This window comes from Harpia harpyja, chromosome 14 (genome assembly GCF_026419915.1).
Source record: "Harpia harpyja isolate bHarHar1 chromosome 14, bHarHar1 primary haplotype, whole genome shotgun sequence".
NCBI classification, from domain to species: Eukaryota; Metazoa; Chordata; class Aves; order Accipitriformes; family Accipitridae; genus Harpia; species Harpia harpyja.
Genome location: NC_068953.1, coordinates 4,791,381 through 4,809,109, shown reverse-complemented (window position 1 = coordinate 4,809,109; position 17,729 = coordinate 4,791,381). Strand labels below are relative to the sequence as shown.

General features: G+C 36.3%; 1 protein-coding gene across 9 annotated transcripts in view; it reads left to right on the top strand.

Moving 5' to 3' along the window:
• Positions 1–42: 42 nt before the first annotated feature.
• Positions 43–17,729, top strand: part of RHOT1 (ras homolog family member T1) — a 28,106-nt gene continuing 10,419 nt past the window's right edge. For 6 of the 9 annotated variants that reach the window (XM_052807496.1, XM_052807494.1, XM_052807490.1 and 3 more), the window contains exons 1-17: positions 43–175; positions 4,563–4,621; positions 6,852–6,933; positions 8,153–8,196; positions 8,992–9,045; positions 9,410–9,462; positions 10,005–10,113; positions 10,682–10,783; positions 12,241–12,339; positions 12,763–12,871; positions 13,791–13,911; positions 14,604–14,688; positions 15,075–15,220; positions 15,833–15,933; positions 16,184–16,314; positions 16,672–16,755; positions 17,526–17,645. In XM_052807496.1, the coding sequence (XP_052663456.1) occupies positions 139–175; positions 4,563–4,621; positions 6,852–6,933; positions 8,153–8,196; positions 8,992–9,045; positions 9,410–9,462; positions 10,005–10,113; positions 10,682–10,783; positions 12,241–12,339; positions 12,763–12,871; positions 13,791–13,911; positions 14,604–14,688; positions 15,075–15,220; positions 15,833–15,933; positions 16,184–16,314; positions 16,672–16,755; positions 17,526–17,645 (1,536 nt within the window). In that variant the 5' untranslated portion in view covers positions 43–138. The other 3 variants (XM_052807491.1, XM_052807497.1, XM_052807498.1) reach the window with 3 other exon arrangements.

The window sequence follows — 17,729 nt, the reverse complement described above, 5'->3', positions numbered from 1 at the left end:
CCGCTTCGCGGCGGGGAGGAGGTGGTGCGGGGTAAAGGGGGGGGGTCGCGGCGTGAGGGGATCCCAGGCCGCAGCGGCTCCGCTTCTCCCGCCGAGCCCGATGTGAGGCGCCCCGCGCCGGGGCCAGGGAGCGGGGCCATGAAGAAGGACGTGAGGATCCTGCTGGTGGGAGAACGTGAGTGCGGGAAGGGCCGGGCCGGCCCCGGGGCAGGGCGGGGGCCGAGGCTGTGGGGCAGGGCGGGGGCCGCTGGGGTGAGGGAGAGCTGCTGTCGCCATGCCGCCGGCTGTCAGATCGCCCTGGTGCTGCGGGGCCGGGGGGGTGGGGGGGGGTGTCCCTCATCCCTGCCCGGGCTCCTTCGCCGAGGGGCGGTGAGCCCGGCCCAGGTCGTCTGGGCGAGGAGGGGAGCCCCGGCCCTGCGTGGGTGGCAGAGGTCGGGGTTGGTGCTCCGTGACCGCTCTGTGCTTGATTACAGCAGCGGGAGGGACGCGCCGGTGGGCCCGGGAGGCTGTGGGCGCGCTCGGCCGGGAGCTGCCGGCTTCTCCCGTCCCTTCGCTGCATACCGAGCTGGCAGCATGCAAGTCGGTTTGCGGAGTTGGCGTGCTTCTTGGGCGTCCCTGGAGGTGAAACCGGGATGAAATTCTTGCCCTGTATTTGGTCACGTCCCGTTTGAACTTCTTTTTTTTTTTTTGTGGAAACCAAACTTAAATCTTTCTTATTTACTGAGTTTGGAGATCAGTGACCAGATGTGCTCCAGGCGGTTATCAGTCGGGTGTTGCGGATTTGTTGCTAGGACAGGGCCAGGGAGTCCAGATCCCTGCTTCTGCCATTAACTTACTGTATGACCTTGACTAAACTGCACGTACTTACATGCATGCGAAAGTTACAATGGGTCTGTGCTTTTTCATGTGTTTCTAAAATTATGTCCTTAAGTTCACACTTAGGTACCCAAATAAGTGGCTAGGCTTTCAAAGATGCAGCTTCTTACTGATGTAAGTAGCAGCAAGGAGGTCCTGTTTTGTTAGTTTGTGAAAGTGCGCTTAAGTTCCTCACAAGAAAAGAATACAGAGTAATTACCAAGTGTTATTAGTAAAATTACTTAATTATACTAAGAATGTAGTACTACTAACAAAGCTTTCCTGAGAGTTGAGAGTTGAGTACCTCATATATATTTATAGTACAGTTTATGCAGTTGTTTTATAGTGCGGGTTGGCTCTGTCTATACAGACTAGAAAGATCCTGTATGACTTCTTTAGAGAGGAATCTTCAGGGAGATGGTACTATGCAGAAAGAGTTAAATCATTAAGCTTGTATTTGGCTAGTTTTACAAGACTCAGTTTATTTAGAAATGTATTTGTGCATTTGAATACACAGTTGAATTTCTCTTCAGAATGCATGCCTAATTCACCTTACTTTCCTTGGTAATGATGTGTTCTGAACTGGCTGTGTACAGTGGTTTAAGTACAGGTATAACAGGTGCTTTGATTTGGCAGTTAGGTTTGCAGTGTGTTCAACTGAAAATTTCAAAGATACAGGTCTCTTAAATATAGCAACCTATAGTACATGGCACACATCAGAGATCGTGAGCATCTTTATATTGTATTTCAGTTGGAATTGTAACAAACAGAAGAGAGAAATTTGTTCTACAAATCAGTAAAACTTGTCAGTTATACTGTTAGTACTGTTTGTATACATGTCTTTATATATATATATTAGTCTGAAACCACAAGTTAGTCGAGACTAATACTTGCTAGATGATAACAGTGGACCATCAGGTTCAGACTCTGAAATATCATATGAAGACCTTTTGTTGTAAGCCTGTTCCAGAACACAGCCTTTCATCCCCAGTGGTCTACACTTTAGGTTTAAGGTTGTTTTAGTGCTAGTATCCACAGTGCAAACATAAATTTTTAATAACCAATAATTTTCAGAATATGTTCAGCATGTTATTTTATGCAGCGTGACCTAAAATACTTATATAGGAGGAAAAGAAGAGTTGATTATCACAAAGTGCTGTGCTGTTTTCTTCATCCTAGTCAGCTGATATTGTTTAGGCTGTTATTTTTAAGACTATAAACAGAATTGGAACGGCAAATGTTTGACCTAGATTCAAGCAAAATAAATGAAAACTCTACACTTGAACTTACAGATTTTCATAAAAAACCAACTCTAGAACACTTGGAAGTGTATCAGAGGCTTATAAACACAGAACATCTTTACTAAACGGTAGTCCATAATCTTCTGTTTTCAGTCATATAAAATTAATGAAATTACTTTCTATATCTGCAAAGCCAACATGTTTTGTCACTGTTTCAAATTAAAGCTGACTTAGATGCAAAATACGCTGCACTATTTTCAGTAATTACCTAATATCTTTACTTGCCTATCAAGAAGGTACTTATCTATGGAAATAGGAGAGCTTTTAAAGTTCTTTTAATTCTGTCAGGATGAAACTTAAGACATCATTTATGCAGGAGGACACCTGGCAGTGTAAATTATGGTTTTAGCTCATATGACTATCTTTGATGAAAACACAACTACATTGCCATTAAGAAACCTGCATCTTACTGCTCTCCAGCTAATACCACTGGGGAAGAATTTACAACTGTTCTCCCTAAGAAAAATAAAAGTCTTCCTCCCCAGGTGTTGGGGTTTAACCCCAGCCAGCAGCTATGTGCCACGCAACTGCTTGCTCACTCCCTGCTCCCCCCTGACCCCCTGCACTGGGATGGGGGAGAGAATCAGGGAAAAAAAGGTAAAACTCATGCATTGACATACAGACAGTTTAATAGGACAGAAAAGGAAGGGAAAATACTACTACTACTACTACTACTAGAACATACAAAACAAGTAGATGCACAGTACAATTGCTCTTCACCTGCTGACTGATGCCCAGCCAATCCCCGAACTGTGGTGCCCCCGGTGAACTTCCCCCAGTTTATATACTGGGCACGATGTAATATGGTATGGAATACCCCTTTGGCTCGTTTGGGTCAGCTGTCCTGGCTGTGTCCCCTCCCAGTTCCTTGTGCACTCCCAGCTTCTGCTGGCCGGGCAGTATGAGAAGCTGAAAAGTCCTTGACTTAGTATAAACGCTGCTTAGCAACAACTAAAACATCGGTGTGTTATCAACATTATTCTCATCCTAAATCCAAAACACAGCGCTATATCAGCTACTAAGAAGAAAATTAACTTTATTCCAACCTAAGCTAGGATACCAGGATAATACTCTTTAACTTACCGTGATGAAGGGAAGCTTTTATTTCTGGATGTCAGAAGGCCCTTTGCTACGATACCAAAAATAGACTTGGATAAGTTGAATGTACTTTGACTAGACCATCAGTTCAGTAATACCATTTTCTGCACAAAACCAAGCAGTTGTACAATTTCATCTGTTCTTCCTCCCATAGTCAGAATTACCTACAATTAAATAGATAAGTGTAAATGCAGTGATCTCAACAAAACCACTTCTGTCAGTTGGTAACATTATATATTGTTTTCAGTAGGAAGAGTGATACAGGCTCTGACTGATTGCAAGCAATGTCGTGGTTGATAAAACATGCATGCTAGCGAAGATGCTATACATCCAGGATGAAATAGGTTTTTGCTTGAATTGAGGGCTGTCAGAAATATACAATTCCTGATAATATTTGAATCTGATTATTTTGGTTTTTAAGAAAAGTCTCACAAACAAATAAAGCAGTAATAGTCTTTCAAGGCTTTCAAAGGAACAGGAAGTTGACAGATGAAGGTTTTTAGAGAGAGGGGAACCCTGAGAAAACTTACCAACTCTTAATTTTAAATGGTCACATTAAAGATTCTCAAAACCAAGAAATCAAACTGTGATATCGGAAGTCTGAACTTTGCAGGTAAACCGAGTCATGTATTTGGTTGAATAGAGTTGAATATTGAAGCAGAGATTATATTCTTCTTTTTGGCTTAAGAAAACTGTGACTTTAGAAGGGTTGGTCGTTTCGTTGTTTTTCACTTTTTGTTGGGGGCAGCTCATTTGTATCAAGGAGATTATGCTCTTGCACTTGCAAAGTAGTCAAACTAGTTTGTGGAGATTCTGTCCATTGATGATGGAGCCATGTCTTCTTGTCCAGCTCTTGTCCTTGGTAGTTTAGGACTGAAGTGCAACCATCGTATCAAGAATACTATAAAAATAGTTAATTCCTAAATTCCTTTCTGTGTGCTTTGTTTGTTTCTATTTATTAAGGTGTATTAAAGCATTTCCAGTTTGGTTTGAATTTTTGTTGTTTGTTTGCTTAAGTGTTCTATATTAAGGTTAAAACCTGCTAATTCTTTTGTGTGAGACAGAACAGGATTTGATTCCCTTCTGGATGAAATGCAGAAGTGTAAAATGGATCCTAAGATTTTACAGTAAAAGAATTACGAGAGAACTGCTGTCATCCATACATACTATGTTTAAACAACAGATAAAAAGCTTTTAACATGGTCAGTTGGAAAATGTTTTTTAAATACTTCCTGTTTTAAGATGGGATGCAACTATTGAGTGTAACAAAACCAAATTATCTAATCTCTGTTTTTAATGCTTTTGCAGCCAGAGTTGGGAAGACATCACTAATTATGTCTCTTGTCAGTGAAGAATTTCCAGAAGAGGTAGAGCATCCTTATTTGTTTTCTAAGTTTTATTTCTATCCTGTTGTATAATTTTTTTCAAAGAGTAAGTTAATGGGCTCTGCTTTAAAATAATGTTTCCTATTTAGAAAAAAAATAAAGTCTAAAACTGCATTAATGACTTCTGGAAGAGTGATGTAGATTGGTTAAATATATCTCTGTGTGAAGATTAGGAATTTAAATTTTATCTAAATTCCTTTCTTGTTTTTCACATGGTTAATTAAACTAATTCTTTGATATCTGAGGAATGTTAGGTTTTTTAAGCAGTTGAAGCTGGTCATAACTGGCAGCAGATTTGAACATTAGAGACTCATAAATGGAAAAGTGCTGAAAGGCAAGACACAATTTTTTTTCGAGTGTTGTGTTTAAAGAGCAAGTAGATTGCAAAACGGATGAGGAATTAAAAAGTCACATTGTATAGCTTATACTTAGCCATTTTTTGTAACTAAGCAAGGCATTGCCTTCTATTTTTGAAGAGTGTTTTACTGACTCTTTTGAAGTAAAAAAACGCCGAAAACTCTTACTGCTTTCTTCCAGAATAAAAGTAAAGCTACTTCTACATTTTATTCCTTTAAAAAAGCAGCACATAGTTCTCTTTATACAGTAAAAAGAACCGCAGTTGCTGCAAATAGTTAAGCTTTTTACATATAAACATGAATGTTTATTTCTTCTGATCACAAGTCTTAAAATAGACATCATGTGCTGCTCTTTGAATCTACACTGCGCTGTGTTTAATGCAAATCAGTAGGTTACCACAGTTCATGAGTCAAGATTAGATTGTTAACATAATTGAATTTAGTTCCCAACCTTGCAGGTAACAATGAGCTCCAGTTTCTGTTTGTTCTTAAACTGCTCAGGGACCCATTCCTTTGGCAGGTTGTTTGTTGATGTATTTAATGAATCATAGGCCTCTATTAACTTCTCAGCTTCTTCCTGCAGTATAATCTAGAATATTTCTCTAAATTCATGTTGAGAGAAAAAGCATCATTTATATATTACACAAAATCTGCCTGAAATTACAGAAATAACTTTAAAAAAATACTGCATCCTATATAAACTGCTGAAAGAGACACATACAATTCCTGCAGGCCAGTCATGCAGATCAGAGCTATACGGTTGTGTGTAACAGACATTTCACAGACTTTGAAATAGTGTTTAATATACTGGGTATTATCTGTAATCATTCTTGATGAAGACGTAAGTAGAGCCTGAAGCTCTACAAAGAGCCATTCTTCTGGCGACTGGCTTTTTTTTTTTCCTTTTTTTTATTAAAAGAAAACAAAAGTATCATGAAAGTTCAGTGTCAGCAGGTAAAAGGCAATAAATATCTGTGCATGAAGTTTTCATTAAAATTAGGTTTAAGTTGATTCTTCCTGAATATGGATTAGTGGTCTCTGGAAAAAAGGGCCAGCAATCATAGCTAGTTTACAGCATTTTGCAGAACACACCTTTTATTAGTATCATGTTTTGCTTTGCAGGTTTTTCAGAACTTAATGTTTAGCATTCTGTCAGAAGCAAGGAAGTTGTCAGGTTATGATTGTGTAAAAATTGAGATTTGTATTTTGTCTGTCATGCTTGTTTGCCATATCTTGAATATTTTATTACTTTTTTTAACAACTCATGCACTGTTTGCAGGGATAGTTCTTACACTGTTTTCAGTGGGAGTAGGATCAGGATATCTTGTGCAAAAAATAAAAAATTTAAACATAGATTAAACAGTATTTAATTTGTCAATAATGGCATGCTAACTCTGATGTTATTCTCCTGCTAAAGAATGTGTAGCCCTTTGAAGTAATTGGCTGAATTTGATAACCCCTGAAATTTTAGAACTTTTATTTATGTGACATTTTTGTTTAAAGTAAATTGCAATTCAAGTTTTGTTTATAGTTTTCACTGTTGTAGTAGTTCTGTATAGGTGGTTGGATATAGTGGATTTGAATTTTATAGAAGCATTCATGGAATCCCTTAACAATATTGCTTTCTTGCAAAGCATGCAGAAAGTTCCTTAGTAAGTAGACTAATAAGGAATAAGAAAGTAGCAGTGACTTTCAGTACATTGCAACACCCCCCCCCAAAAGTACTTGAACTACTAATAAGTTGTTCTATTTAAAGCTAATTGGCAGGTGTACTACAGTATACAACTCTTTTTGACTATCTGGATTTTCTAGATTATCTTTAAAGGATTCTTCTTGCTGTTTCTTTACAACCCAAGGTTCCACCACGAGCTGAAGAAATCACCATTCCAGCTGATGTCACCCCTGAAAGAGTGCCAACCCACATAGTGGATTATTCAGGTAAGGACTACATAATACCATTATGGTTTGACTGATTTGGTATGGAATTGTTTATCTAATTCAATAGCCTCTTTAAGAGTCATACAGGTATGGACCAAAGCTGCATGTAGGAAAACACTAGATTAAAGTAGAAACTCATCAGATGAAACGAGATCAGGTGATGATGGCTGGTCCTACTAATTCAAAGCCTAACATTAACGGCTGTAGGTACTTCCATGAAAGACAGCTGTAGCAATATTCCAGTGAAGTTATTGTTCTTTGTGTGACAGACATATTTGCAGGTTCAAACAAAAGTGGGTACTTTCATGGAATTCAAAACTATTTTTCTTTCTTTCGGTGAAGAATTTACTAAGATGCGGGAGACTTCATATACCTTATATTCTATGTCTTTCTGAATTTCTAAGTTTGGACACCTTATCCTTTTGCGTTAGTTTCATATTTTGTGTTTTTCTTTTTTGATATATTCTAATCTCCTTGACTTTACTGAATAGATAAATAGGCTCAGTATCAAGGCTCATGTGCTATCATAAATATATGGAACTGTTGCACAGCTAGAAAAATCTTTCTGCCATTTATAATGGAAGCCAAGAATTAGGCCATGTTAGCAAATACCTTCCTGCCTTCTCTCTCCCACCACTGCTGAGGAAATATATTTGGTATGTTTACCTGTTTGAAACAAAGAAATAATGTGTAATTTTTTTTTTTGTTGGACTTGCACTTAAATTTATGTGGAGTGAATTTTTCTTTCTGTTGGATGAAATGTTTCATAGATTCGGTTAGCAGAAGCTTGGTCTCACAAAAAAAAAATTGACACTGCAATAAAAGTAACACATGCCATATTCTGTTGTAAAAGTTTACATTATAGAACAATGTTGCTACTTACTGCCCCAGGAAGGGTCTGTTGATAAATGTAGCGGGATGCAAACTGACTTACTCCAGAGAGAATTTGTCTACAAATGTAATTATTCCTCTTTAAAATAGCTGCTAAAAAATTTGTGTGCAACAGACTGTTTCTGTCTTGTGAGTTAATGGATCAATTTCATCATTGTTACAGTAGAAGCACTCTAGTGCACTTTATAAAAAGATGTTTAAATAACAAGAGCTTTCACAAGGCTGTCTTATGAGCCTTGTGAAATACCCTAGTTCAGTTTCCTAACTTTTTCAGTTTTGTTTACAAAAATGTTTAGTATTAATGGATGGCTTATTCTGTTGACTGCAGAAGCAGAGCAAAGTGATGAGCAGCTTTATCATGAAATATCACAGGTAAGTATATTTTAGTGTTTACTAGAAAACAGTTTCTGCCTTCGGAGAAATCTGTCCTTTTAAGTTCTCTGCATTAGATGGGCTTCAGTTTAAATTGAAGAAAAAAAAAAACTTCTCTTGCTTTTTATTGCTTGGCATTTAATTTTGTTTTGTTTTGTGCCCTGTGCTATAGTAAACCTTCCTCTATTTAAGAAAAGTAGGTACTACCACTGTGTTGGTGAATCGAGCTTAAGCTTTGTCCTTCCAAGTGAAAGGACGATATATCTTTTAATCAGTGGCCAAGGGACTGACAGTTTTTGTAAAGTAATAACGCTACCCTGGAAAGATCCATTTCGGTTCTTTCTGTCATGTTGTACTATTGCATTTATGAATAGCTGGGGATTCTTGGTAATTTTATAATTCCTTCTGTTTCCTATTTTCAGTTCTTTCTGAGCACCTTTGCGCATTTTCTGTACAGTCTGTCATGGTGTTGTGTTCCATTTCTGGCTTTTAGTTTGGTACTTGAGTGGAGGCTGGAAATTATGATTCTTTAGATTTCTTGGTTACATAGGTCTCTGCAGGCATAAACTGTGAACGTCACACTGCAGGGCATGCTTTTTGGCACTTCTCAACATATAAATTATTTGGTTTAAGCTGTCGTTCAGGCTACAAATAGCTTAAGTCAGGGACACAGTTTTTGACCAACAGTGGAACTGTTCTTACTCTGATGTTGTTGCATGTGGTTCTTAATTGTCTGTGTTGCTCTAGAGACTCTAAACAGTGGAATTCCATGCCTTTCTTTTCTTTTCATTTTAGGCAAATGTGATTTGTATAGTATATGCTGTTAACAACAAGAATTCTATTGATAAGGTATGGTAACCCATTTTATCCAGTTATTCCTTGAAATGTTACTTGTGCACTGTTACTTGTTGGCAAGCTGAAAATGGCAAGACATTTAAAATGCATAAGGTGGTGTTTGAGCTCCAGTTGTTAAGAGAACTTACAGATGTATTATTGCTTCTGGTCCATTTCAACATCTGAGTTTTCAGTTATTTCAATCATCTGAGAAAGTTGCTCGTTAATTAACTCCAGTTTTCACTTGTTTCCTCCTTTGTGGGTAAATATGTGCCTTCTTGGGAAAGAAGGAGTAGCAGTTATAGTCAAACTTGTGCACAGTTCAGTCACATTAAATTTGAAAATGTATTTTTCATGTTTGTTTTTAAACCCACTTTAGGTAACAAGTCGATGGATTCCTCTCATCAATGAAAGGACAGACAAAGATAGCAGGTGCATAAGTAAAGATGAGAAGTGTGAATTAGGCTGCACATCGATGGGTGTCAATGGCCAGTGTTGAGGATGTTAATTGTTTAAGAAAATCAAATTCTAAACTTAAAGTTTAAATAAGAAGTCCAAGCAACAAGAGATTTAAAGTATGTAGGTCTGTTACATATGCCAGCAATGCTATTTATTTTGAATTTCATGGGCAGCTTTTACCAGGTGTGTTTATTTGTTATGGTATAACTAGTTTTGGCTACATGGTCTGTATAGCTTTTCTACTGATGCTGGTTTTGTATAATAATAATATGATTAGTTACTTTTGTGTTTAACTGTGGGTTTTGTAGTATCAACAAGAAATACATTTCTATAAGTGTGTATCAAAACAATTTACTTAAAACTGCTATTGTTTAGTTTTGCCTATAGGCTGCCAGTGATATTTAGTTACATCGTGAAAATAATATAATGGCTTCTGGTGGGAGATAGAATGCTAAGTTAAGATAGATCTTTCTATCCCTGTGTCTTTAAAGCTCTTAACCTTTTTTTGTTTTCAGGCTGCCTCTTATATTAGTTGGAAACAAGTCTGATCTAGTGGAATATAGCAGTATGGAAACTATCCTTCCCATTATGAATCAATATACAGAGATAGAAACTTGTGTAGAGGTATGCAAGACTTTCTGAAGTTAGAATGAGTAACAAAAAATACATTCTTGCCAAGCATGTGTGGCAACTTTTTAATAGACAAGGTGATTTTTGTTGTTGTTGTTGTTCAAAATAAAATATTTCAAATATAAGTAATTATCATGGTGAGTTTATATGTTATTTTTCCTTAGAGAAGATTACACTGTTGTATAATCAAATGTTACTGTCAAGTTCTTCTAACATTTAGAGCCTCCTCAAATCCTTGCCTTTAGCAAGTGTTTTAAATTTAAGTCAGACAGATGTCTGCAAAATATTAAAAATTGAATTAATATGTGTGGGTATGCCTTGCCCCCCCCCCCCCCAAGTAGATACAACTTTTTGATTTCTCTGTTCTTGGTATGACAGCAAATTGTAGTGAGACCTCCTTTATTACTGAACAGGTACAGGGGCTAGGTGTCTTTTTTCCAGAACAGCACTGTACCCACAAGAGGGGGCTAGATCATTAAAAGTTTGATGCTTGCTTAAATTTCAGAAGAAATCACCAAATAGTCAAGAAACTAGCTAATCCATATAAGGATTTCTCTTTCAGTGTTCAGCCAAAAACTTGAAGAATATATCTGAGCTATTTTATTACGCACAGAAAGCTGTTCTACATCCTACAGGTCCTCTTTATTGCCCAGAGGAGAAAGAGGTATTTATAAGTAGATTCTAAGAACAAATAATATGGGGGGGGGGGGGGAGTTAATCACTTCCCTGTTCTTTCCTTTTCAGTGGATTTTGCATTTCTTAGTGTGTTCTGTTACCACCACCCTATCCCCAAATGTCAAGCATTATATTCCAGAACCATGGTGATTGTTTTGTGTTGTATTAATCCGATCTGTCTTTCCTTTTCATTCAAAGCAATGAAGACAGTTTTTTGTTGCCCATGTGAACTACTAAGTAAAATGAGAAGCTTTGGTAATGGCTTTAAGCCAAATGTAATGTGAACAAAATCACGTGTTCAATTCAGTTCTCCTTTAGATATACATTTCACAGTAACTCTATTTCAGGGAAAGTACTCCAGACTTGGCCTGGTTTAAGGGAAAGAACGTTTTGAGCATCTTGTGAGACTTTGGCAAAAGGGATAAGAAACAAGTGGTGTGGCTGGTTTTTAAGTATCACAGGTAGTTAGCTGAGCGTATTAGAACATGTTTTTTTTAAAAAACATTAATTTCATGGGCAAATACAAATAAAATCTTTAAACATAACCCTTGTGTAGTATTGGGCAGTAGGAGAGTTGCTTTAATCATAAATACTTTGTTAAGTAGAGAACCAGAGAATAACCCTGTTTTGATTTCTTCCATCAGAATCATCTTTATGAGTTAGTAATGTTGTGATAAAATTGTTGTGCTGAAATCTTTTTGGTTTTCCAAAACCAATCTCTATGCAATCTGTGTGACCTCTATGAAGAGAAGAGTCCATCATCACTGTAGTTGTTGGGAGAGAATTACCAGTGTGTGTTTTCCTTCACTCGGAAGGTATCCTAGCAATTCTTTTGTCATAGAGATAGTCCATAAGATCAATGCTTTGCCTGGTAGATGAATGAGCCCTGTGAAGATTTTCAATATTTGATGTTTGAAGCCTTCTGAAGTCATAGTTGAAATGGTGAATAGAGATAGTGTGCTTGTTTAGAAACAATTGACTGTAGCTCTAGAGCTGTTTATTTTTGCAAGGCACTGCGATTGCAAGGCCTTGTTTCCCCCCCCCCCCGCCAAATGTTTGGGGGCGGGGGGAAACATTCAGTTGTTTTTTAGAGTTTTCTGTAGCAATAAGACTGAATTTAGAGAATTGATTTTTTTTTTTTTTTTTTTAAATAACTAAGTAGTGCCATCTTCAGCTTGTGAAGAACTTGAGGTTCTTCTAATAATTGAATAGAAAGATATTTAATGTGGAATAATTGCTTTAAAATCACGGATATAAATTTGCTAGATCAGGATTTTGTTTCCTCTTGCTTTTTATTTTTGTATATGTGTGTAGGAATGTCTCTGTTCTAAAAACGTAAAATGAAGCCTAGTATTTGTTTTATCTGATTGAGCTGCCTGATGTCATTCAGTGTAATCTTTTTATATTCAAGCCTAGAAAGATACTGAACTTTCTTCTATTCCTTAGATGAAACCTGCCTGTATTAAAGCACTCACTCGCATTTTTAGAATTTCTGACCAGGATAATGATGGTACTCTCAATGATGCAGAGCTTAACTTCTTTCAGGTAACTCTTTTGCTTATCTTTTCACCATGCTTAATAGTTGAACTATGTAATTCTAGAAAACAAAGTGATTTATTTTTGAAGGAACAGTAGTAAGGTGAATTCTAAGGGAACCAGGTCTAAATACTAAAAGTATCAAGTGCAGCATAAAAGAGTGGATTTGTAAAAACGGAAATGGTATTAATTTTACTTTTAACCATTGTTCAAGTTTTAGTTCAAGAGCAAAATAAAAAAAAAAAACTATTTAAATGTACAAGCCCCAATGCTTCTATTTAAAAATAAAGTTTGTACACCTTTATTTCCAGTAAGAAATTGGATTGTCCTTTACTAGCTTATCAGAACATTAAGGCTGCATTTCATACAGGACATGCTGTTTGTCCAGCTTAGTAGCCAGTGGCCCTAACATTCTCTTTTTTTTTTTGTTAGAGAATTTGTTTTAATACACCACTGGCACCTCAAGCTTTGGAAGATGTAAAGAATGTAGTCAGGAAAAACCTAAGTGATGGAGTTGCGGATAATGGATTAACATTAAAAGGTAAGCCCAATTTAACTCTTAAAAGATGTGTCTTTATACAGTTGATAATCATTCTTACATTAAAAAAGCTAGTCTTTTGGAATATGATCTCTATCTTGATTCTTTTAGACTATAAGAGCTGGGTGTGGTGGCAGTATGATATCAAAGGATTATTAAAATGGGGAATAATGGGGCAAATAAAGTAAGGTCTTTTTTACTTGTTGTTACAGAGCTTGGAATCCAAATAAGTGTACTGATTCAAAAGAGATTGTCTCTTAGATAAATCTGTATCTTGTCTCTAAGCTCACTGTCTGCAACACTTGTCAGCAAGGTGTGGTGTCTGTCAACATTTTAACAGCTATATTGTACAAATTTGCTCAGAGCATATGGCAAAAGTGAAAGGAGAAAAAACGTTTTCTTTCTGAGCATCACTGTAACTGCTTTGCTTGTGGAGCTTAGGTATGTAACAGGATGCGTGAGAAATTGTAAAGAGTGGGAATTTTAAGGCATAGCCTTACTAAACAGTGAAATCTCAGTGTTCATTAAGCCCTGGAAAGTGCTAAATAAAAATCCTACCCAGTTATTTTGGTACAGGAAAACTAAAGGCAGTCTTCTGTGAGACTGTTCTCCCGACTTCTTGCTAAGGCTTACCATTTTATCATACAGAAAAGTTCCTCAAAAATACTAGTACTGAAAGAAGCAAACAAAACCAGAAGAAACAAGTGGGTTGTTTTAAGGAAACAGTTCTTTGAGGGATACTTTGACAAATAACATGATTTCTGAACCTTCAGTCTGTGTAGATAATGCTGTAATGTCACCCAGGAGCTTTAAAATCTGAATGTGTATTTCAAGCTTTTTTGTTTTCAGTCTGATTCTATTAAAAATACTTGTAGCAGATAAAGCACTTCAGGGCCTTAAGATTTCATAATTTGATTTTTAGGTTTTCTTTTTCTACACACACTTTTCATTCAGCGAGGAAGGCATGAAACAACTTGGACTGTTTTGCGTCGATTTGGATATGACGATGACTTAGAGCTTACGCCAGAGTACTTGTTTCCTCCGTACGTATCACTTATTTTAGCTTTCTTTAACTTACATACATTTAATTTATGCTGCCTCCTGCTTTGACAGGAGGAAAGGGTTATTGTAGTGTGTTTATTTAACACGTTGTTACATCAAGTATCTCCCTTACTTTATGACCTACCAGCCAAAATCTTCATGTGACTGAAAATTACAGAGGAAGAACTCCTGTCTCTTGTGCCAAATCATGTACTGCTATCTCTCTTTATAAGAAAGATGGCAAAAGAGACTGTTCATAAAAAAACTGGAACATGAATCTGAGCAGTTGCTTATTGTATGTGGCAACAAATTAGAAAAGGCTTGTCAGTATTTTCATAGCACTTGAGATCCTTTGAAAATCTCCAAATTAAAAAGTTAAGAGATCGACTAACTCTGTGGCTTCTTTTCAGAAATGTAACTGCATAATTTTCCATTAAAAAAACCCAAAACAAAACACAAAAAACAACCAAACAAAAACCTGATTACTATATCTATATCTATATATATATAATGTAATATAAAGATGCTCCTAATAAAAAGTATGTGCTTTGATCCCTTTAAAGATAAATTATTAAAACTAAATGCAGAGGTCAAATACCAAATGTTGTAATTCAAAAAGTCTGTATTTTGAGTTTTAATATTCTCTATTTCATAAACACACTTAACACTTCTTGTATTTGTTTTCAATAAACAGGCTAAAAATTCCTCCAGACTGCACAACAGAATTAAATCATCATGCATACTTGTTTCTTCAAAGTATTTTTGATAAACATGATTTGGTAAGCTTTTGAGTGTGTGTGTGTGTCCTTATACTGAAGAGCCTTAGTTTGCTAGCAGTTTTGCTAGCAAAAAGTGTATTTTTGTCATTGTGTCATTTCATTCACAAACTGGCTCTGGCTTAAGCTATGCAGTCAAAACTAGCCTGCTATTTATATTTCTGTCTACAAGGAGAGTTGGCAGTTATAGATGTACTACCAAATTTTTTTTAACTAGCTCATATATTTAGTCTTATTTAAAAACAAGAAAAGAACAATGATTAAAAAGAAAGCAGCTCAGTTTCTTATAGCCAGTTTCTTGAATCTTGCAAGCATACAGCAAGAAAATACCAGTTTAGAATAGACATGAATTAAGTGATTTATGTCTGATATTGTATGCTTGTTTTCAGGATAGAGATTGTGCTTTGTCTCCTGATGAATTGAAAGATCTGTTCAAAGTCTTCCCTTATATGCCATGGGGACCTGATGTTAACAACACTGTTTGTACAAATGAAAGGGGGTGGATTACATACCAAGGGTTTCTCTCTCAGTGGACGTAAGTGTGATACGTTACGTTTTAGTAGTTGAGAACTTTGGGTATGATAATGCATTTGTAGATTCTTCTTGAAAATCTAGTAGAAAGAGTGGAATTTTAATAGTTGAAAATTGACCCAAGCAGTCACATTTTTATACCTATCAAGTGGCCTAATCTTCAGACAGTTGTTATAACCTGTTCAGGATTTGGCCAGTATTTAATGCTAACTATGAAGAAGTGTCTCTTCAAGCTGTGGAAATCTCCCTGAATGTTGTCAAAGTATTTATTTCTGCTGTTCTACTCTTTAGAGACAGTATGAATAATGGTGTTCAATAATGAGGTTTTTTTCCTGTTGAAAATACAGAAAATGAGGAAAACATTATTTGCTGAGGAAAAAAAATACAGTGTAGGCTGATAAGCCTCAGCAAGTACTGCCTTCATAGTGTTTTGCTGGCTACTAAGACTGGTACAGTTGTCACCATTTACCTTCACAGTGCTTTGCCCTTCAGTAGTGCCAGTAATACTTCTATCATGTCAATCTGGAGATAGGAGGAAAAGATTGTATCAGTACTGTAAAGAACTGGTATCACAGATGCTAACAATTTAAAAACCTCTTTTTGTCCCCTCTGCTAGACTAACCACATACTTAGATGTACAGCGTTGCCTGGAGTACCTGGGTTATTTAGGCTATTCAATACTTGCAGAACAAGAATCTCAAGCATCAGCAATTACAGGTAATAAAAAAAAAATAATTTTGGTGCAACTTAGGAATTAAAATTTAGAAATCTGCTCAAGAGTAAATTGCTTAAACAAATGGTCTTTTTTCACTTATATTCTTCTTTACTTTCTGCTCAATTCAAACATTTGATTTAATATTTTTTATTGTTTTGTGTGCATTTTAATGTAAGTGGACAATTATTTCATGTTTTCACATACATACATGCATGTACATCCTGTGAAAAATATTTGTGTTTTTTTCAAAAGTAACAAGAGATAAAAAGATAGACCTCCAGAAAAAACAGACTCAGAGAAATGTTTTCCGATGCAATGTTGTTGGAATGAAAGGCTGTGGGAAAAGTGGAGTTCTTCAGGCTCTTCTTGGAAGAAATCTAATAGTAAGATTCACCTATATATGCTTCGGAGTTAAAGTTAAACAGCAAAATCAATTTATCTTAGAGCTTTGCTGATTATTACTGAGTTTGGAGAGTTCTATGAGGGAATATAGAATTACTGAGGAGGAGAGGGTTTTTTGGTGTGGTATTTATTTATTTATTTATTTTTAGCAAATAGATAAATGGCTATTGCATGCAATAATTACTTGTACATTGTGGATTATAGCTATGCAGTTACTTGCAAAATGAACCACAGATTACTGTAATTTCCATTCATTAATAAATGGAGTAAAACAGCAGTTCAAATCTAACTTAAAGGGGCAAGTTGCTGTGGTCTAACATGAAATTCTGCATTTTCAGAGACAGAGGCAAATACGTGCAGAACACAAATCTTACTATGCCATTAATACAGTCTATGTATACGGACAGGAAAAATACTTGCTGGTAAGGTTGCCTCATTATTGTTTGCATATGACTGGTTAATCTTAAAATTCCGTGAATTATTCAGAGCCTTCTGCAAACAAATTTCTGTTTTAATTGTGTCGTCTTTGTAAATGTGGATTTTCCCCCCACTCCTTTTCTGGCTCAAATAACTTCTGGTTTTACATGTTGTTAATACTTTAAACTGAACCTGTTCAGGACCTGTTATTTTTGAAACCTTGACCTAAATTGTACAGAACCCAGTCCATTATGTTAATGCTGAAGGGCATCACATTATAACATATGATAAATTATCAGCAAGCAATCTACCTATTCAGTAGAGAAGAATCTGTCACATAGGGTGATTAGGACAGCTAAAGTTAATCTTCAGTGGGTGAAATGCTTTCTTTAAAGCTTGTTCCACTGTAGTTTTCCTTTATGATAATATGATTCTTTCTTTGTTTTCCAAGATCTAGTCCTCTGCTCTGTGGTTTTCCTCTGTAGGATGAATGGCAGTTCCTATGTTTATCTGAGACTTTGTGTTAAAGTAAATGTAACTTTTTATGCTGAGGTTGTGATTGCCTGCAGATGTGATGTTAACAGCTCACATGTGTTGGCTGTATGGTAAATTCCTACTATTTCTTTTTCGTTAATTCTGCCTATAGTCAGTCCATTAGTTCTAAGGATACATAAAAATGAGCCATAAAAATTGTGAGAAAAAAAGTAAGTTATAAAACTCCTTTAACTGCATAATGACAAAGCTTTTCTCCCTCTCCGACTGTCTTCTTTTCCAGCTACATGATGTCAGTGATTCTGAATTTTTAACTGACGCTGAGACCATATGCGATGCTGTCTGCCTGGTATATGATGTCAGTAACCCGAAGTCTTTTGAGTACTGTGCCAGGATTTTTAAGGTTTGTATAATTTACATACACAAATCTTTACATTTATGCATTTTTTCACTGACAAAATACTCAGTGTCAGTTACTGGTCCTATA